Here is a 21131-nt window from a genome sequence, read left to right as displayed (position 1 = left end):
AGTTTTCTTGGTTTGTGTGCACGCACAAAATGGTCCAGAAACGATATGTCCACTACAAGTTTTGGTTACTCTTTTCCATGATATTTTGAAAACGGTTTTATGTAAAAGTAATGCAGTACTATAATAACCTCCAGGAAAACCATCGATTAACAAATGAATCAAATTTGTTTGTCTTTCCACAGCGTTTTATTTTATTTTGCAAATTGTAGGACTAAGTATAAACACTCTTTTCTGGGTGTGGCAAAACTTATAACTACCATTTATAACCTCGAGTTCTACAGCATAACACCAACAAACATAATTCTAAAATCTATTGTAATACAAAACAACACACAGTGCGTGGCAGATAAATTACAAGTATCACAGCAGGTGATGCCGGCAGAACTACATTGGGTTTGAATTATTGCGTCACAATTACCAAGCGGACAATCTACTCTTCCCAAGGGTCTCGTCTGTACATCAACTCACTCTGATAGCGAGACATATGAGAAGGGAAGGGTGGACGCAAAAGTGTTTTGCGGTCGGGCGACAGCGTTTTAGTCTCGACGAAGCCTCTTTTTTCACCGTGAGTCAGGCGTTCGCGTTTTTCCAAGAATAAGCTTTCATCGTGTGGACCGGGATAGATTCCTGCCAACTTGGCGTTCTGAGAACAACACAAATAAAATGATTTCCGAAGTTTAAATTTTTGAACTCCAGATGTTTTTTTTTGCATTGTCTTAGTGCAGGGCAGTTAAACCCACTGCATTTGTGCTGCATTCGACCCCTGGCTGCAGGCCGGTTTTACCGAGTTAGATTTTACGCGGGCCAGACAACTTCACATGTAGATAATATCAATAATTTTGTTTGCAGCAATTTCACATGATGACATCACAAGCGTTTATACAACAATTTTTTGCTGGGATTTTTGCATTTTTCACAATATCTAAAGACAAATTAAAATTGTAAACGTATTTTTTTCACATGTCCTGTTCTTGTACGAATTGTGACAGGCAATATCTGACAAGCTGATTACAAGATACTTAAACCAATACAAATGATGATTTATCTTTGTTAGAAACTTTTTGGATGAAATGTACGGAAAGTTCTGACGGGTCACAGAAAATCGCTTGAGAACAAAAATGTAATGTAAGGTCCTATGGCAGATATTGATAAACCCCATACCTGAATCAGACGGTTCCTATTCACCATATCAGTCTTCCATTCTGGGACATATAGCTTGGGAATCACTGGATGAAGACGGGAAAAATTTGGAATGTGTTGAATTATTGCTTTGCTCTGAGCTCTGTATAACAAAACATTTTGAGCTAATATTCCGGGAAACTCGAATCCAATTTAATGTTTTGAGTAAAATATATAATTTTTACAATATTACTTACGACGCGTCTTTGTCTTTAGTTTCTTCTGCCATTATTTATTATTTTTAGTATATTAATTGTATACTTCATTTTACTATCAAACCAATAGTATCTAGCGTGTTTGTGTTCGTCACATAAGACTCTATTACATCACACACAATTGCTGCCTATGCGCATATTGTTAGGGTCATTGGCAAAAGTTCAACAATAAACTGGGATGAATATTTATGAAGTAAAGGTAAGCAGTTTTCTATAATGGTAATGCATTGTTTAGATATGCTGTTAAACAGGTTAATGTTTGTTGCTTTTGAACACTGATTACAATATATAGAAAGCTGTGGTTTACACATTTTGCGGCTAAACCTTCGCAACGACTAAAACGTAGCATAAATTAAGGTAAATCGCGTTGCTTTCCAGCTGCAGTATTACATCGATTGCGGCCCTGCATAAGTATAAACTGTCAACTAACTAAGAATGAATTAATTTAAGGTTGAAATGCAGAATCGCACCAGCTAACGTCCCGCTTAAAAGATATAAGTAACGTTTTTGGGTTCAACACCCTTATACTATCAATATAGGACTACTTACAAATCAGTTTGGGCAGCTCTTTCCATTTGAGCAGAATTGGCCATTTCAGATAGATTCTATCAAAATTAAGAAAACTCTGAATGCAATAATGTTGAAGAAACTGTTATTTCATCTTTTCGCACAAACTTTTCGCTACACCTTCAGCCACCACAGCCTCGTAAAAGTAAACGTTCGTTGTGGATTGTTTGCTGGGCAAATCAGGCAACGTTTGTTTCTTAACAACTCGCGTACAAACACTCTGTTGTTAGCAGTGAACAATGGGAATGCTAGCAAGATATAGAAAGAAAACTTTATCGCAAATGCACGTGTTTTACCGAATTAGAGTAATACGTCTTTACTGGAAGTGTTTTTGTCGTTTTGTGTCTTTAGAGCAGGGGTTACTATTAAAGCTTAACGCAGTATACCTTTTCGGTACGACACAGTACTGCCAGACGTTAAAATCTAGATACCAAAGCTCATGTAGATTTATTGAAATAGATTGAGGTTATAATTTGGTACAGCACTATTTTTTGGGGCTTTTGTGACAACACCTATGCCACTGGAAATGGGATTTAATGCATTGCTTGCTTAACAATCCATGTTGCTACGTTTTGTCGACTTAATTTTGAATTGCCTTTTTATTGTTTATAACATTGTGATAGAAGCGTGGTTGGAAAAGACAGGAGCTACACATAGTTGTCAACTTTGCAGATAGTTTTAATATTTCTGCCCTCTCTCTCGTTAGTTTTGCCCTAAATTTAAACCTGGGGTCTGCACTTCGTATTCCTTACAGCAATAATGCAGATGTAAAACGTTTTGCAAACAATTGCAAAACTTCCTTTCTGTAACCTAGCACATTTTGAGGTTGAAGGCAATCAAAAACATTCCAGAATATTCGAACAAAGACGCAATAATGTTTAACCTTGCACCGGTGACCAAGCCTGCTCGAGACTAATGTGCTCGATAGATGGGGGTAACAACCTTACGACCCTGTCACGTGACGGTAACAATAAAACAGCCCGTGCTTCTCGTACATAACAATGAACAGTCGAGCGCAAGGACAATGGGTACAAGTGGCATAACAAAGGAAAGGGGCAGATGTCGATTGAATTTGAGGAGGCGACAATGTTTATTTTTGTCGTCACAATGGGTGGGTCACACGGCGAATCAAACATCATGAGTATTTTATGTTTCAACTGCAGGCATAAAAATATTAACTGCAGTTATGACGAGCGGGATTGAATTATCGATTGGCTGAAACATAAAAAAATAATTGTGTTTCTAAACTGTCAGTCATGTTATTTAAAAATGCTGGAGGCAATGTTACTCCTCATATATGTGATTAAATAATGCAAGTCGTGTTTAAGACAAGTGAGATAATGGCTAAGATAACTTTGATACGCCCTACTCTCACAGACTTTTAAATATTCATTTTGACGAATAATAGTGTTGTCAGGAGACATTTAACTATTGTTCTAGTATGTTTTTACGGGGTTTAAACGCAAACAGAAGTTTTGAAGTAACTTTTCCGTCCAGAACATACAACAATTTTGTACATCTCAGGCAGTTTTTTTATTACATTGAATGTCAGTGCAGGCTGCAATGAGAAAATATTTAACTTTAGCACTTTTGGATGTCTGGTTTGTTCGAAAGAAACAATGTAACTATGGGGTATAAACTAGACATTATGGTACCGAAACATGATAATGTACATTATTCTCAACACCTTTCCAGTCGCAATAAGAGTGTTATTGACCGGCGTTATTAGCGATATCGAAGTCGCTTTGTGTTTGGGCATGTCTTTGATTGCTTTCAAAATATGCGTTCTATGTTGTTGTAGACTGTGGTGACGTCATATAGGTTTCATCATGAATTCAATGTCTGACGTCATTGCGTTGAAACGTGTCGATATGGAAACCATCCAGCGAGAGAAGTAAGGTGGAAAGTCCAATTTAAATATTGGTTTAAGTAGTGTGTGTTTAAGCTGCCATTATCTGATAGGATTATTAGGGATGTTTGGTCGGTGATAGGAATGTATTTTACACAATTTCCAATTATTCCAAATTTGCATGACTCTATATTTCGGTTCGAAAACAAAACGATATTCACCGGTCTGAAAATTTCCAGAACGACTGTATTATGACGCAACATTGTCTTTGCAGAAGAGCGCGAGTTCCGATAACACCACGACTGGTGACTTGGAACGTAAACAATGAGAGACCGAACGTTTATTTTCCGAACATTGTAAGTCATGCTATTTTTTGAATGAGTATTCTTTCCAATGAGAGGAGTGTTTAGAACCGGAGTTACATATCTGACCTGACTTATATCCCCGGAAACTTCATTAATCGAAGATGTCACAGCAACAGTGTGAATAGAGAGGCTTCGTGGACTCCTTACACATCCACAAAGCATCAACCTGTACAAGAGATGGCCGAAGGTACTTTTAAGATCGTGGAAAAGTGCGCGTTTATACAATTCCTATAATAAAAATAAACGTCTGTGTAAGTGAGGTCAACTGGAACTCATACATTCCATTGTTAACAATTAAATTTAAATATTGGATTTTAAATTATATCCTACGTGGGGTGACCAAACTTTGTGTAATATTTAGTGAAAAGTACTCCATCATTTTCAGGTCTCGTTTTGATTAAATGGGCCAATAACTTACCACGGCCGTTTATACAAAATGCAGGGAGCAATTTAGAAAGACATTTTTTGGTAAAGTCTGCCTATAGTACAATGTGGGCACCCTTTTCAATGTGCCACAGACCGGCCATGCCTGCTTCAACACCAAGTAAAATATGGCTTGCATGTTATGTTATTTCAGAGGAAGCAGAAGAGGACAAACTCCCATCATTAACCGACCCAATCCAACACCCGTCACTCCGCATCACGAAGCCTCTCGGTTTGTTGAAGCGTGAATACAAACACCCATTGTCTATGTACGAGGACGCTCTCAACAATATGTTCTCAAGGTAAGCGCAACTCGGAATAGAACCTGTGGCGTCTGGACTTCCACCATATTGTAACAGGTACGCCCAACATCGATACTCGCTTGGAGATTACAGCACAGGAGTGAGGGATCCAACATTACCAAGACAATACCACAATACTGCACCGTATGGGATATATTGGTACCAGGAACGACCCGGAATAGCGGGAAAAGAATGGGGTAAGTGATGTCATAATTGCCGAGTTATTGGCGGAAAAACTCACGTGATTTTTTCAGTTACGAACCGCTGGCGCATGTGGAGTGGGGGAAGTCCTTCAAGTCCTGAATGACGCGATTTTCGCAAATAAATGAGATTATGACGTCATACAACAACTCTGCAATCGAATCTCTGGTTTATTTATTACGTCACAATAGTTAAAGCAAAATACAGCGCCACCGAAAGTTATAGAAACTCGTTCAACTCGGATGCCACTGTGTGACGCGATTAAATGACAATCCACACATTATGACGTCACAACACATAACACGTGATGATTGGGGGGGGGGAAGGTAAAGTTTATTTCCATTTTCCTTTGCTCTGTTGTTTGGACGAGTTTGACGGAGAACGAGAAGGGATCATGTCGAGGAGAAATTGTCTGTCACCATTTTTGGAAGAACCTCAAGATAAAAAAGTTGATAATAGAACTTTTGCAAATCGTAAGATTAGGGGTAACCAGCAGGGTTGTGGAATTTGGGTGGAGTCGGGCCAGATGAATTGCAGTCAACTACTTCGGTAACGTCGAACTTGAAGTGTGTTGCAAAACAAATCTACTTGAAATCCAAATAATTTCATTTGACTTAGTTATCAACACTTTTAAACAAAAAGCGTGGAGTGATATTTTTATGTAACTTCACAACCCTGGTAAGTCAGCTGCAATTCCCCTGGAATTTTATTTTTAGTCTGTGGAAGGATTCGGCCACAACCATTCAGCAAATACTAATAATTATTCGTACTGAACTTCAGAGTTTATTTATGAAATAACAGTTTTCTGTCACCTGTTTGTATAAATTTGCCCTCGTTTTTGTTACACAAGAAAACAACACTAAAAAAACAATAAGTTTTCAAGATTTGATTCTTACCTCCACTTGAACCAAAACCAAACTGTACGGGAGCCATCGCATTCCTTATTTGCTGCGCCGTCGGTCGAAAATTGGCTGCAAAACTTCTTTGCTGCTGCTGGATTTGCTGTTGCGCCCTCTAATATCAAGAAGCACAACATTTATGACAAAACTCAACACCATTTAAAAATAAACTACCAAATACGACAGTTATTGGTTTATTTTATCAGCATGGTAACATTAACCCCTTGCAAAGTAACAACATTTTTCACCAACGCAAACATTACTTTTTCATGAAATCACGAAACCTCCCTACATGGCATGTATGTACATAAGTTTCTGACTAACTCAGAAAATAGAAAAATAAAACACACCATAGTAATACTTCCATAACTTAAACAACAGGACAAACAATTAGATTATATTGCCTAAATGCTTGTAATTAACCAAACATGCTCATATACAATTTAGACTCAGCCATCAGTGTTTTTAACAGATTCAAAACCTACATCTTGATAACAGGATCCTGTGTTTAAATATAATACATGTCTACCTGCAGTAAGTGTTGATGGTGGCGAAGTTGGTTTTCTTGTAATTTTTTTAACTGCTCTTGTTGCTTTTGCAGTTGGGATGCAGCTGCTGCAACAGCGGCTTCTAATGTTTCATTGCCTGTCAGCTTGTCAGATGATTTCTGTGAGGACAAAATACCTTTAGTGTGTCAAATCAGTATGGTTTGAATTTCTGGACAAACAAAAATGCTTAAAAATGAGGAGTTTTTTATTTCTTGCTTGATCTGCTGTAATCTGGTTGCTGGGGTAGAGTTTGCCCAGTTAAATTTAAAAAAAAATATCAAACATAGAAAACTACTTTGTTTTTGTTTATGGCACATAAGTGTCTTAAGATTGACTCTTGTGTAAGATTGGCATTACCTGTTGTTGCTGTTGTTGTTGAATCTTCTGTTCAATTTCCTGTTCCTGTTGGAGAGCTTTTACAAATGCAGTTTTCAACCGGTTTGTGTGTTCAGCCTTTAGAGCCTTCTTCTGATTATTCATCACACACTGGAGGCACATAACCTGGTCCCCTTCCTTGTTAACCTTCCAAAGTGGACTGAAGTCTTTTTCACCTTTTAATGCAAGGAATGAACACTATTTGACATTTATTCATATAAAAATGATATTTGGGTCAACAAATCTGTTCATCCCTTTACTTGTAAACTTTATTCTGCGGTTGCGGCTAAAAAACTGTTTGATTGAGAATGTGGTTACCCCATGTATTGGATCTCAAACCCAGGTAATAAGCCATAACTTACTATATTGTTATATGTCTATTCTATGAGTCATAACACCTAATAACGCACTTACATTGAACACATATAAACGGTGGCAAGACATTTTCATCTACTTTGTTGCCCTTGTTTTGCAATTGTTGAATCTTTGTTACGACCTGGAAATGCAAGTGACATCATATAAATGTTACAACATTCAATATTTTCATTCCGAAATCGACCTTTTCTAACGCCACTTGTTGTGCGTGAAACAGGTGGAAACTTCACGTTTGCAGAATTACAATATAAAATAACCTTGTGTCAAATGCATTTATTGTTAAGAATACATGTTTTGCTCAAATAAACATTCCGTTTTATTTTAGAACTGAAGATGCTTATTTTGAGCAAACATGTATTCTTAACAACAAATGCGTTTGACACAAGGTTATTTTATATTGTAATTCTGCATGTAATGTTGTCCAAAGTAACCGTAATGTTCAAGTGGCACAATTTACTGAGTCTTGAAGTTCATTGAATGATCAAAAGTAATTTCGGGAATTCCATTGTTAGGCATTTTAGTAAAGAAACTGGAACTACCCCAGTTTCCCATTCATCCCTTTTCTGATGTGCCTTATTGAAATTGACACTGGTACTTCCTGTTTTCCAGTCACAGTGTATGGAGAATTAAGAGGTAATTCTAATTTTTTTACTGTTTTTTTTTATATTGTACGACTGTCACACCAAAAAAATTAATTCTGCATACTTAAAATCTATAGTCTCAACAAGCACATTTTTTATGTAAATTACAATTTTACATTAGAACTGGTAAGTGGTGAATGGTGATGCATACAACTCAGCAGAAAACCCCACTTTTTTGACAAAAAAGGCAATGTCAGCTTTTTCATGAGTCATAATCATTAGTACAAACCACACAGTCTGAACCCATTTGTGTGCTTACTATACAGGAACTGACGATGCATGTAGGGTGAAATATATTTTCCTATCTTATACCAAGCTGAATCGGGATTTGTATTAAAGGAGTGTCTTCTGTGTCTACAAACTGTTGTATCTTTATCAATACAACAGCGATCACCAGGTCAACGTTTGCATTTTGTGTTGCAGATCCTAACATTTCATTTCATACCAAAAATCATTTCAAGTGAGACAATTTTACTTTTTATTCATGAATCAGTAACTTACCTCCTCAAGCCCCATAAGACAAATAAACTCATTGCTTGCAGCACTCGGAAGAAAAGTTATTTCGGGTGGAGGGGGTTTTGGGGGCGGGATTTCAAGAAGTGTTTTCTCCAGCTGTTTGCGAAGTGCAAGTTTTGCTGAAGCCTAAAACACAGCATTGAGTTAGAAACTCATAAAAAATCACAAGATCGTTATCAGTTTCTGAGTATAAACAGAAAAAAATCAATCTTCCAGACAGCTCAATTATAAGCAATCTCCCCAAATTTGCCTTCGTTGTTACTTTGTATTAAGTTTTGAATTTGGTGAGTTGCATCACATGATAAATTAAGTTCTTAAAATAAATCATACCTGTTGTTGTTTGAAAGTTTGGGGTGGTTGCTGCAGCAACTTTTGTTGTTGTTGAAGTAATTGCTGCATTTTACTTGAAATATCGCCTTGATTGCCTTCAAAAGAAAACAAACATTATGACATTTTAAACTTCCTTAAACGACAATGTAAATATAATTTTATATGCCTACAACTAACTATAAAACAGACTTTAGTCAACTGAGAGTGCATTTTAATATTGGAAAAGTTTACACAGGAGATGTGACATAGCAGTACACCTTATGTTCACATAATTGGACAAAATTTAACCGATTTGAAGTATTTTTACTCATCAAAAATCTGCAATATTGTGATTACTCTAATGACTAATTGCAATTACTACCAAGCAAATGATGTAACATTCCATTTCTTACTTAACACTTCAGGGAAATCATTGTTAAAATGCCTGACTTTTTCCTTGTTAAAATGTCTTTCTTGTTAATACGTTCTTTTGTTACATTTCTGCTTGGATTTTTTAAAAAATTACCAGGCCATAAAAGTTGTGATGTTAACTTCACCACTTAGTAAGTGCAACTGTTATAAAGTCAATGAGTATGATCCTTTTTACCTAGTAATAATTGTGCTGGTCCAGGAAGATTAATTGCTGGATGTGCGCGCAGTAAAGCATTTTGTGCTTCTCTTGAACCCCCGGCTGCTGCAACCAACTGAGGCATTTGTAACATGGCAGCCATCGCATTTCGGTTAGCTTGGGCTTGCGCAGATGAACTCTGTAAGTGATAGATGCATTTATGTTGGAAGTTTGTTGTAATGCAAATTCGTCAATTTAAATTACACATTACTACAGTCTTATCTACAAAAAAATAACAATTTGTTGTAGTTGAATGCGAACATGGATAGGTGTATGGACTAAAACATGCCTCTGGCCCAATAAAATCTTTTAGTTAGTTTCAACATCTTATTTTACGTCAATTTGATATACTCCATGCGCCGTTATTAAGTAACACCCTTCTTGCACAATAAATATTCAAAATCATCTTGAAAAGTTAGCAAAAATAATGAAAACAATAGTACTAAAAAAAATCATTCATATGCAATGTGAAATAAAGAATCAGACACAAATTTTCAGTATATATATAGAGGTTATTACTTTTTATATCATTCAGACTTGGACAATATTTCCAATATTTTTCATTGGCCTTGTTCAACATTTAACAATGAACTTTACAGTTTTATTATTCCTGGCCCATTAGTGCTGGCACAAAAGTTTTATATTGTGTCATATGAAGTATGGGAGTTCTTAGTAAGCAAATTAGATGCTGTTATCACTGCCATAGTTAACAGTTTATTGTACCAAATACATACATTATTGTCTAGTCATGATATATCATATATATACATTTAGATTAAATTCTTGTTTTGAAATACCTTTGAAAATGAAGTGGAGGACTGTAACGATTTAGAGAGGCTTGTTTTGCTTTGACTTTGTTGAGTGATTGTCTGGCTGGGTTTAGTTGTCTGTGCAATGATAAAAAATATATTATTTTTGGATAACAAGCATAAAAAAATGGGTTTATACCTGTCGGTCAACTTGTTGTGGTGGGGTTTTGGCTCTGTTTGATGAAGGGTTTGTAACTGGTGGCTGAATATAGATAAAAAACACTAGTTATAATTTTAGAAATTTGTTCAAGTTGGCACTGATTGTGTGGATAACAGCACTTGTCTACTTTTCATGTTTGAAATACAAAACAGGTGATCCATAGCACTGCAGAATTGTACACAAGCCAAATTAGTATTAAGCTTACGATACAGTGTAAAGTATAATGCCATGAAACATTGATGCATGTAAAAGAAAATTGTCACAAAAAACAGTTGTTATAAATATACAGACTATTTCCTATTTTGATAGGTGCTAATATCATTGTAAACAATCCAAGCACATAATAAAATTAGATTGCGATTATTTCAAACTGATGCAGGAAATCCTGCCGATAACAGTTTTTCACAGGGATAATATTTTACACACACCATATGCTATACATCAAATTATATATATACAAATTGTGTGTCCAATTTGTTTCCACTTGGCATTTAGCCTAAAATCACTGGTCACCTTTTGTGTTTGGTTTTGACGTAACTTTTTCAGAAGTATTAATTTTGCTTCTTCTTTTCGTAATTCATCTTGGAACTTTTTTATCTGAATCCTCTGTTCATTTCTCATCTGAAGAAATTTGTTTTAAATCATGTATCACCATTTAAACAAAAATTAAAACATTATCTTAAAACAAAAGTATACTTTGATACATCCACACACATGTTTAAAAAACAAGTAAAATGAATTAACTAAGACTGCATACATGCTAGATACATATACAATTATGTAATGTTGTTTCACTATTGGGAATCACGAAAAGTTGACTACTTGGGGTGGTATGCATTAGGTTCAAACCTAATGTCTACAAACCAAACAAACTTGTTTAATTTTCTCAATCTCATTGTCTTCATTTCCATTTTCTTTTTCCTCATCACTCAAAATGATCACTGCTTCACTTTCGTTTGCGGTGGTTTCCATGGCAACAGTCTCTCTGTTGCAAGGAGGAGTTGGAGGGAACTTGGGATCTTCTAAACAGGCAGACTCGTCTATATCCTTGGAGACGTGGTTGATTATCGTAACTGGAGGTTCTTCATCCTCGCTTTCACTAAATCAAGAAATAAAAGTCAGATATATAACATTGGTGCCAGACTATAAAACGATTATGGTTTAAACAAACCACCATTTTTTGTTGTATAGTTTAAATTCATATAATAAAATGAACTGAATTGCCTATGGTTCCAGCAAAAAAGTGCTTGGACCTTTGATTATGCGGACTAACAAATAAATTACATATATTTATTAATGAAAGAGCTATTTCTCTGCACAAATTACTGATAAACTTGGCACAACATTTTTTTCAATCTAGTCCCGAACTGAATACAAAGCTGTTGAAATTAATATTACTTTATTATTATTTTTCCTCACCAAGATTTTGTGCTCCCATTCACGCCAACAGTATTATCTTCACTTTCCTCACCTGATAACAAAGAAAAACAGTGGTCGAAAAGTGCAATAGTTTCCTAAAATATTGTTTTACCCTCTGCTGATAAAACTTCATCCAATTTCGGAACTTTATCAGGAAGATCATCTCTAAAAACAAATCCATGTCCATTACCGGTATACAAATAAATGAGCAAAAGAGAGATTTACACACAAATCATTTGAAGATTTTCTTTTCATTCCTGTGGAATTTTCATCAGTAAGTGCTTCTTCTTTGTCGTTTTCAACCTCCATGATTTATTTTAAGAATTGTGTAGGTAAATTTTTTGAAACGGTGAAAGTGATACACTTTTTCTTCATGTTTTACATTTTGCCCAAAAAGTTTTTTTTTTCAAAAAACGTACCCTACAAAAAAACAGTTTGCTTTAGTAGCATAAATGCAACAGTAAAGGGGTTCTCTTCCCGGTTTTTTGCGCTTTTGTTTAACTGAAAAATGTGAAAAAAGTATTTTACATGGCGCGATATTGATATTCTTTAGTGCAAACATATTTCCCATTCAACAAAGGCAATCATTTAAACACGACTTCAGTAAATATACTTACCACTCATTCGTCCACGTTTTTTTCATTTCATATCCCATGAGAGAATTAACCAATCATGTTTTTCATTTTGTTCACGACTTTTGAAGTGCCTTTTAACATAACTTTTATAGCAATATGTAGTATGTAGTATTCTCTATAATATATACACCCCTTTTCTGTAAAATACCGAGAATATCGGCACTTTCGCTCAGGATTGTGAAGTCGGTTGCATTCGCGTGAAGTCGAATTATTATAGTGCAACGGTTCCTCTTTTCTTTGTTTCTGTAATATTTTCGCGGAATTGGATTTGACTAATGTATTCGAGACTTCACAACCGTTATTTCTGACATCTTAAAAGAAAGAACTGGGAAGAAAAAAGTATCTGCCGTTGAAGCCTCTTTTTAAAGATTCCATGATATTACACGGGGTGGAACCCAGCTTTTACGATAGAAATCCTTTAATTTTAAAACAAACATGGTGTTCGTATTTATTGCTACTTCATATTGCTATTCATAAGTCCCCTAAAAAGACAAGCATGGAATGTGATACGTGCCCCGACTGCAACCCCTTTTCGTGGGCTTCATAATTTCCATTTACTTGGTACGTATTCGGAATCGGTCGAATCCAAATAATTATTTACGTTGTGAGTTTGCATATTAGTCACCACTACTAACAGCGCTTGTGTTTTTTATTCCTAATTTTTTGATGTAGTTATTGAATTTGCTGGTGTTTATTTCGTTCAATTCCATTTCCGCGCATATATTATAACCATACAGGCGCCGATTTAAGGGTGACTGGGGTGACATGTCATCCCTCACAAACAAACAGGGTGATAACGTATTCATTGTCACTCCTGGATTGGATTGGTTTAAATTGAAAATTAGTTCAAACGACCTGTCATCGTCACAATCAGGACAAACACAAGTGTCTCGTGGATTAGGGGGTCCGTAATTAAAGTGTTTAAAACATATGACAACATGATTCGGTGCAAAAACAAAGTAACACGAAACGGAATTTGCGTCGTTTCTCATGTTTAGAGCGATACGATGGACGAAATGTTTTTGCGTGGAATACGGCGGAGTATATACAAACATAATAGTGGCATTTAGGGGGTTCGCTCGTGTGATTTTGGAATCACTATAGGTAGCCTACACACCGGTGTCGAAACGCTTGTTAACAAGCAGATATTAATCTCGCAAATGGTATCAAAAGTTTTGAGCTTACAAATTATTACTGGCAAGTGGTTGCGGTCGCTCCACTAACGGGACTGGCGTAATATTTTTTTTCTTTTGGCATGAAAATCACCATGCATTTAATTGTTTTTTAACCGCTACACGTTGTTTAGTTTATAGTCTCAATTGTAGAGAAGATTTCTTCTTGATTTTTATTTTTACAAGTAATTATAAAAGCATAAAAGTTTTTCGTCCGCCTGATGTGCGATGGTGCTGAAAGCTATTCTGTCGTTTTAACTTGATTGGAATAAGGCGGTTTCTACACTAAGCTTGTTTTTCCGACCCAATAAAGACAGGCATGGATACAAATAACAGTCAGTATATTTGAACACACATTGAAACAAGATAACAAATTTCTAAACGTCATCATCGACTGGGGAGTCGACGACCAAAACTTCTCGGTTCTCGTAAGTCCAGAAACCATTTAAGTCGATCAGAATATTGGTGACCGTCTCACCTTGTCCACTGTTTATCAGATCCTGAAAATATAAATATTTTTTTTGTGAATTGGCAAGAAAGACGTCAAAGATACTATCAACAATACTGTATTTTACCTGAATAAAAGTTGTTATTTTTTATTTAAAAGTGCATTTTATTGCAAATATACGAAGCAAGAACAACGTGTGCTTCATGTTAATCAAAATTATGTTTACCACAGAGTGGAGACTAGTGTGCCTGCTAGTGTGAAAGCTAGCACAGTGCCACACAACAGCTGCACTGATGAGACCTTACAGGTCGAAACAGTGCATGTACACACCCTGTCTGCAGCTTTGCAAAATTATGTTTGTTTTGATAAAAGTGGTTCCCAACCTGCAAAGTGATTTTTAGTGGATCTGCAGGTTTGACCATATCAAATATTTCATCCTTAACATCAGCAAAGGAAACTGGTTCTTGTCCATGGAGACGCATCATTTCCTAAACAGCAGGGTTGCATTAACTTAAACACAATTAGCCACAAAACAGATGTAATTAAAAACATGTTCGAATAATATAAAAGTACATTCTTACAGTGGTATTGTTTATAATATGCATTCAATTGAATATGATATAAATCAAAAAAAAAACTAAAACTACCAAATGTACACATAAAACCTTAACCCAACAGAAAACTGGCATTTAAGAAAAAAACTTATATATGTCTATGCCATTTGCCACCATCCTGTTAGAAACATAACTGATAAACATGAATACCTGGATGCCCCGGAAAAAATAGTTTAGGGCGAATACATTCAAATATCCACGACTTTGTACATCTAGGAGTTTGAACAAATATTGCAGAGCAGCTGGTTCTTTCCGATTCTCGATAGCAAGAACAAAATCAAGGTATGTTTTATAATCCATCTCCCCATCATAGGTTAGACACTCCTATTTTGAAAAAGAATGGATTAAAAACAAAACAGGACCAAATAAAAATTCTTACAATACTAACATCAACAAATAATAATATCAACAGCACAAAAGCTTGTTGTCAAGTTATTTAAATCTTTATGATGTAATGAACATTTGCGTTGCTTTATTTAAATACAATATTTCATTCAATATTTGATGATCACCAGGAAAGAGTTTGTTTATGAAAACCATCAACAACCTGAAGTTTTACCTGAAAAACCCGGTCAAGGAATATGTCAGTAAGTGTTCCAGTTCCATACCTAAAAAAATAAAATCTGAATTTGGACAAAAGCTGATAACTAAATGAATTATGAAAGCAAAACCATATTATGGTTGCGGCAATTTGACAGGGTCAATAAACATGGAATAAATATATTTGTGATTTCCTTTCACAGTCAAGTATTTAAGACCATATAACGATAAAACTTTCCTTAAGGATAACAAACATGATTTTATAAATTACCGGTGTATACCACAACTAAATTACTCTGTACCTTGATAGTTCTTCCTTGCTCAGCATTCCATTGTGGTCTTTGTCGAGATTGAGATACTGTCCGTAAACTCGAAGAGCAGAAGGTGCGGAGAACCAGTTTGCCTCCTGGACTTCTTTTGACAACTCCTCATCCCTCAGCTCCAGCAGGTCATCGAGGAAGCCACAAGCAAGGATGTCGAGAATCTTGATCTTTCCTGTTCGTAGAGGATCGAGGAAGAAAAAGAACTTCCGTACTCCTGTACAAACGTAAAATGAATAGAAAGATCTTTCAAGTCCATCCAACTGTGGAAGAGTTGGGATTAATTCCAGAATATAGTTTTCTAAGTCCGCCTCCCTGAGATAGCCCTGTCCAGCTACATCGTACAAACTCAAACCAATTCTGGTTTGGTGTAACCAAACTTTTCGCATCACATAGTTAAAAAACTGCAGGATTGAGATTCTTCCAAGTGGGTCCTTTTGATAAAGTTTGACAAAAATTTGTGCAGAGAAGAAATGTTTGCATTTGCTTCCAGTTTTTTCTTTAACTTGCAGAAAATTCTCGTAATTGATCATTTGTTCCTCTCCCATAATGGGAGGGGTGTTATGCTTGTCAAGGAGGTACCACAGGTTCTGTAGTTCTTCGTTGTCCAACAGTTCTCTGCTTTTCCGCTGAAGAAACACAGCTCGAGACTCCTCCCGCAACTTTTGAAGCAAAATTTCATCTTCATTTGGCAATCTAAAGAAAAACGAATCAGTTAAATCAGTTACCAAAGATACTGATGAAAGTTGGTGACTATGTTTATTGTAGGCTAATGCTCTAGTCTTGATTATCACACTCACATGCAGAATTGTAAACCAGTGCTAGTTTATACCAGTGAGGATTTAAGTATTTTCTTTATGTCGTTTGCCAAACACAATCCCTTTTTGGTTTATGTACTGCAGCACACCTTGGCATTTTATTGGTCACAAACATTTGACTGAATTTGAACAAATACAAAAATGCAACAGTGGAATTATTACAAAATGATTTGAGTGGGTTTTTATGTCATTTGTCAATCACTGACCGAACTTTGCCAGGACAAATTTTAGGACATATTGTCCAAATGCATTTTGGAAGGGAAGGTACCTAAGCATGAAATAAATCCCATTGTGCATCATGCAAGTATGACTTGTAAAGGTTTGCACATCTTTGTCAGGATCTATTGAGCATTGTTTTTAAGGTCTCGGTGGATATGCACTGAGGTGTTGACAAACGCACATGCAAATAAGCAATTTAAAAACTCTGATTTTTTTATTGACATGTGGGTAAAACTGACCTGTAATAGAACCTTGGTATTTTTTTGTACGATGAAGTTACTTGGGGGCTTTCTCCTTTTTTCTCCAAGTAGAGTTTGCTGAAAAGTTCAAGTTCTTGTTTTTGCTTTTCTTTATCATCACCGGTGGTTGGATTTTGATCTTTTTCTAATGATGCCTTTAACCTACTTTTCCAATCCATTTCAATTCCAACTGTTGCTCTAACAAATATGTGTAATCTACATTCCAAAAAATTTTACATGTGAATACTTGTGGTTACTTAAACTGCTATCAATGCATTGGCCAATGCATAAAAAGGATTTCAATTTCAAAGTTGGCATTATTAGACAAACTAAAGTTGATCCCCAAAGCTTAATGCAAAAACTCAAAGAGTGTATGTGATAAACAAATCGCCCCTTGAGACGTTTTCCCCGCATTCCCCCTTGAAGAGCTTGGTTATAACAAAATGTCCCTTGAATTAGCAAATATTGTGACAAATCTATTTTGGATTTTCATCAGGACAATATCATGGATGTGACCGATGCAACAACACTAGCGACCCAAATTTTTATTTGCACATTTAAAATTTGAATTTATAAATTTAATTCAACATAAAATCATGGGTTGTATAACGGCTGTGACCAATGACATTGATTATCACATGGTTGTATAAACATGCCTTTTAAGTTAAAGAAAATTTAAACGTAATATTCATGGTTCCGACTTCGTGTCATCAATGGGTTTGACATCACAATGCTGCAGGTAAAGATTGGCTGAAAATGCACTGGTTTAGATTGGAGTTCTACAATAAATGCTTGTGGAGGTGCGGTAAGTTATTTTGTGGTAATTTTTTTTGTCGAAGAATATAAGTACCAAAAACTAAAATTCACATTTGGTCGAAGTCTGGAATTAACCACAACTGCTAAAGTGCATTGATCTGTGTGTTCACAGTCTCATTAGTAGGGAAAATTGCAGCATATAAAACAAAAGACTCAAGTTATGAACGTGTTCTCTTAATTCTCTAGGTCAAAATTTACACAGCAACAAATAAAAAATAAGTAAGCCTTAAATGTTGTCTGCTGTCAGTTTCTATGTTATCAAGACTTATTCGCCTAAGTGGGATGTCGAGAATCTTTGATCTTTCGGGCTGCGCCACAAGAATTTTAGTAAATAACCAATGCATTTTCAGCACCAACGAGACGCTAGTCGACAAAACTTTTTTTCCAGTCGAAAATATTTAAAATGTTCATAACTTTGCCGTTTCTTAATGGATTTCGATGATTTTGTACAGGTTGTATGTAATGGCATGTAGTTTGAAAAGATATAAAAAAAAATTAAAAAATTCTAACGATTTATGGAATGAATGCTAATGGATATTGTCACAAATCGTTCAAAACTACTTTTATCGAACCGCGGCCACGACAATTCTCTTGGTGTTGTCTGCTGTCAGTTTCTATATTATGAAGACTTATTCGCCTAAGTGTAAATTTCCGGCTTTTCTTAGTAATGTACCCAATGCAAGCATTTTAGTAAATAACCAATGCATTTTCAGTCAATCTTTACCTGCAGGCTGCAGCATTGACATCATGCCCATTGTTGACGCAAAGTCAGAACCATGAATTGTGCCAAATCAAAATGTATAGCTTTAGGAAAAATAAAAGAACGGTTAAGCATGCAAGAGTCTTGGCTGTTGAGGTAGATATAAAGTAACAACAATAATTGGGCAATAGTAAACCCAACATAAACATAAGCCTTCTTGTGCCTTCACCGCCTGCCTTGTACCAATGATACTACATCCAAGAACCAAGTGCAGAATAACATGCAACACTCAAACACACTAAAAAATGCAAACATTAAGATGCAGCAGCACATCATTATTCACAGAAGTAACCATGTCCATTTGCAACAAGCAAATACAAAAAAATACAAACTTCTTCCGGCAATCACAAACTGTTTTTCAAAATTTTCTCACGATTTTCTGAAATCAACACAAAAATCTTAAATCAGTGGTGTGTTGTGCAACCGTAGCATACACCTTTTGTTTATGCAGATTGTGTATTCTCTGAGAAAGCCTAGTCGTTTGGAAAATCAAAACGCGTGTTAATTGCACAGAACAATATTATTCCATTGCCAAACAATACTGAAGTTAAAGGCTTTAATTGCTCTGGCCAGTGTATCTGACGTCACATTTCTCGTACTGTAGATGAATACAAACTGCAAGTGGCCACACCACGAGTATAAAAGGCTTCAACGATATTTCATGCACTAATGTCTCAATGCTAGTATTACGCCGACTATGATTTCGGCTAATTGTGAAATAAACATAACAATGTCTGTTGAAACTTACTGTCCGACCTATCCCAAGTCACATTCGATGTTATCTCGGAAATGAATTAAATACCTTCAGTTTTTTGGGCAATGCTTTTCTACTTACAACAAAACAAAATGTAAGAATGCGGTGCATAATTCAAAAAATATGCAAGCAATTTTCAATGAAACGTCAAAGCTCTCCGGTTTACCCTACCATTGTTCTTGAATTCACATGATAATTAATCATATCCTGTTATGTTCCTATTGTACTGTTATCAAATGTTTATCAGCGGTTTTCGTAGTCAAGCAAGCTGCAGTCACAGGTCCGTATTATAGGTGTAGAAAATAAACTTAATTATAATACTGGGGTACTCTCTGAGAAATTGCGGTAATGAAGGGATTTGTGGTAGACTAACACTTAACTGTGTGCTTCGATGGCGCTATAACGCGCGAGTGTCAATAATTGTTGATCCAAAATCTGTCGAACTGTCTCTGTGCTGGCTTCACCAGCAAACAGTCTTTATAGTTTATGCGTCGATTTTGTGCTTTAGGTGCCATGTACTACAGCCATACGAAAGAAGGCAATCGAACCTGCTTGAGCGTAGCTTGCTATAATTAGATACGGATTGTATATATTAATAATATCGCCCTCACGTTATTATTTATATTGCAACGCGCAGTGCATTCACATGTTAATTTAGATTTGAGAAAAGCGCAGCCAAGGAATCGTGGTTGTTTGCTTCGGTCAACGGACCTTCCAAAACGTTGATCACAATGAACGTTTTTCTGGCAGGAAGCCCTAAAAGTATAGATTTGTTGGTTGGTTTTAATACAACACAAATATGATTCTGATTTATCTCTTCCTATTGGGAGCAACTGCAGTAGGAGCACAAGGTTAGTGTTTTACATTATCTCACTGGCTCACAGGTGAAGCAAAACTGTAGAAGTTCTTATGAGATCATTCGAACCAAAAATCGCATCGAAATCACAGACATTTTGCTTCATTGAAGCAAGTGCCTGATAGCGTGTATTTTATTGACTGCGCGTTGTTGCAAGATCACGCTCAATTTCGAGAGAGGCGCAGAAAAAAGCAAGACACAAAAAGCAAAACGCATCACGCTTCAATAAATTCAAGGGTGGCATTCGCAAGCACAAAAGGTTTTTCGCAGCACAAAATGTCTTGAAAATGCGCTCCTAATTAGTCGCCAAGCACGTAGAATGCATAACACACTTGTATTCAATACAGAATGAATGACAGGCGCAACATGAACGCGCCGGAAAAGGAGCAGTTTCTGTTTAAAACACAATTGTACATACATTTGGATGGCATGACAAACACTAGTACACTTACCAAACTGTTTTGCAGCCGATCTATACGTAAATAGGCTGCCGTTGAAATCACATTAATTAGTTGCATTATTCGAATACCAGTAAAACTTTCCAATTGTCACAGTTAACAATCAAAAACCAACACCCAGGCATGCAACTAATTAACATTCCGGCACAGGAGTTCTGCGAATGCAATTTAATCGCAGGGTGGGAATTAAACACAGAGTGCGAAATGGTGATTCTGTTGCGCACCACAACAAAAAACTTGGTTTAATAAAATCTTAAATGAAACGTATAACATAGAAATCTGTGCGGTTCTTTAACCACCCGCAATTACGATTTGCTGCGAGCGTTGGAACAGGTTTCGTCGGTCCGAAAATCGAGAACAAGGGTTTGTGGTCAGTCACAAAAAAAAATTTTCGGCCAAAAAGGAATTGAAAAATCTTCTTCATAAGCGTAAGCATTGCATCCATTTGCTCCTGGTGACGTTGCTCCTGTGCGTCCATCTGCTTTTGTAAATGTTCAAAAAACTTCTCCATGGTATTCTTGCGTTCAGCAATCAACAGCAAAAAAGTATCCTGGTCGACAATGTTGTATTTTCGAATACCACAAAATAATGGAATGAATGTACAGCGAGACCTGCCTCCATAAAAGGTAATCCAATAAACATTCTGACACAGGAATTCTGCGAGCGCAATTTAACTGCAGGGGACGAGGGTTAAACACAGAG

The 21131-nt window shown here is 36.1% G+C and overlaps 4 protein-coding genes across 5 annotated transcripts; 1 reads left to right on the top strand and 3 right to left on the bottom strand.

The window, feature by feature from the left end:
* Positions 1 to 211: 211 nt before the first annotated feature.
* LOC145888614 (sperm-associated microtubule inner protein 10-like) lies at positions 212 to 2076 on the bottom strand. The gene is made up of 3 exons (XM_082979405.1): positions 1944 to 2076; positions 1162 to 1282; positions 212 to 643 (listed from the first exon to the last, which is right to left on the bottom strand). Exons 1-3 carry the CDS (start codon positions 1985 to 1987, stop codon positions 431 to 433), a joined length of 378 nt encoding a protein of 125 aa, XP_082835531.1. The 5' UTR covers positions 1988 to 2076; the 3' UTR covers positions 212 to 430.
* LOC145888613 (uncharacterized) lies at positions 1574 to 5261 on the top strand. Its single transcript, XM_082979404.1, has 7 exons — positions 1574 to 1593; positions 3763 to 3855; positions 4085 to 4166; positions 4221 to 4362; positions 4753 to 4900; positions 4958 to 5097; positions 5155 to 5261. Exons 2-7 carry the CDS (start codon positions 3791 to 3793, stop codon positions 5205 to 5207), a joined length of 630 nt encoding a protein of 209 aa, XP_082835530.1. The 5' UTR covers positions 1574 to 1593; positions 3763 to 3790; the 3' UTR covers positions 5208 to 5261.
* LOC145888612 (uncharacterized) lies at positions 5259 to 12219 on the bottom strand. Of its 2 annotated transcripts, none has more exons than XM_082979402.1 (15): positions 12010 to 12219; positions 11893 to 11945; positions 11781 to 11832; positions 11226 to 11460; positions 10875 to 10982; positions 10341 to 10403; positions 10190 to 10279; positions 9372 to 9531; positions 8786 to 8880; positions 8441 to 8581; positions 7338 to 7419; positions 6906 to 7099; positions 6530 to 6667; positions 5998 to 6115; positions 5259 to 5535 (listed from the first exon to the last, which is right to left on the bottom strand). In XM_082979402.1, the coding sequence occupies exons 1-15, from the start codon at positions 12087 to 12089 to the stop codon at positions 5435 to 5437; spliced, it is 1710 nt and encodes a 569-aa protein (XP_082835528.1). In that variant the 5' UTR covers positions 12090 to 12219; the 3' UTR covers positions 5259 to 5434. The 2 variants fall into 2 exon arrangements, with proteins under 2 accessions (XP_082835528.1, XP_082835529.1); XM_082979403.1 differs by having other exon boundaries at positions 11235 to 11460.
* A 1698-nt stretch (positions 12220 to 13917) lies between these two features.
* Positions 13918 to 17708, bottom strand: LOC145888816 (serine/threonine-protein phosphatase 2A regulatory subunit B'' subunit gamma-like). The gene is made up of 6 exons (XM_082979679.1): positions 16786 to 17708; positions 15492 to 16205; positions 15209 to 15257; positions 14800 to 14973; positions 14419 to 14523; positions 13918 to 14087 (listed from the first exon to the last, which is right to left on the bottom strand). Exons 1-6 carry the CDS (start codon positions 16962 to 16964, stop codon positions 13965 to 13967), a joined length of 1344 nt encoding a protein of 447 aa, XP_082835805.1. The 5' UTR covers positions 16965 to 17708; the 3' UTR covers positions 13918 to 13964.
* Between the last annotated feature and the right edge of the window lie 3423 nt (positions 17709 to 21131).

This window comes from Ascidia mentula, chromosome 2 (assembly GCF_947561715.1).
Source record: "Ascidia mentula chromosome 2, kaAscMent1.1, whole genome shotgun sequence".
Classification (NCBI taxonomy): Eukaryota; Metazoa; Chordata; class Ascidiacea; order Phlebobranchia; family Ascidiidae; genus Ascidia; species Ascidia mentula.
The sequence above is the reverse complement of the archived record's forward strand: the minus strand, read 5'-3'. Positions and strand labels throughout refer to the sequence as shown.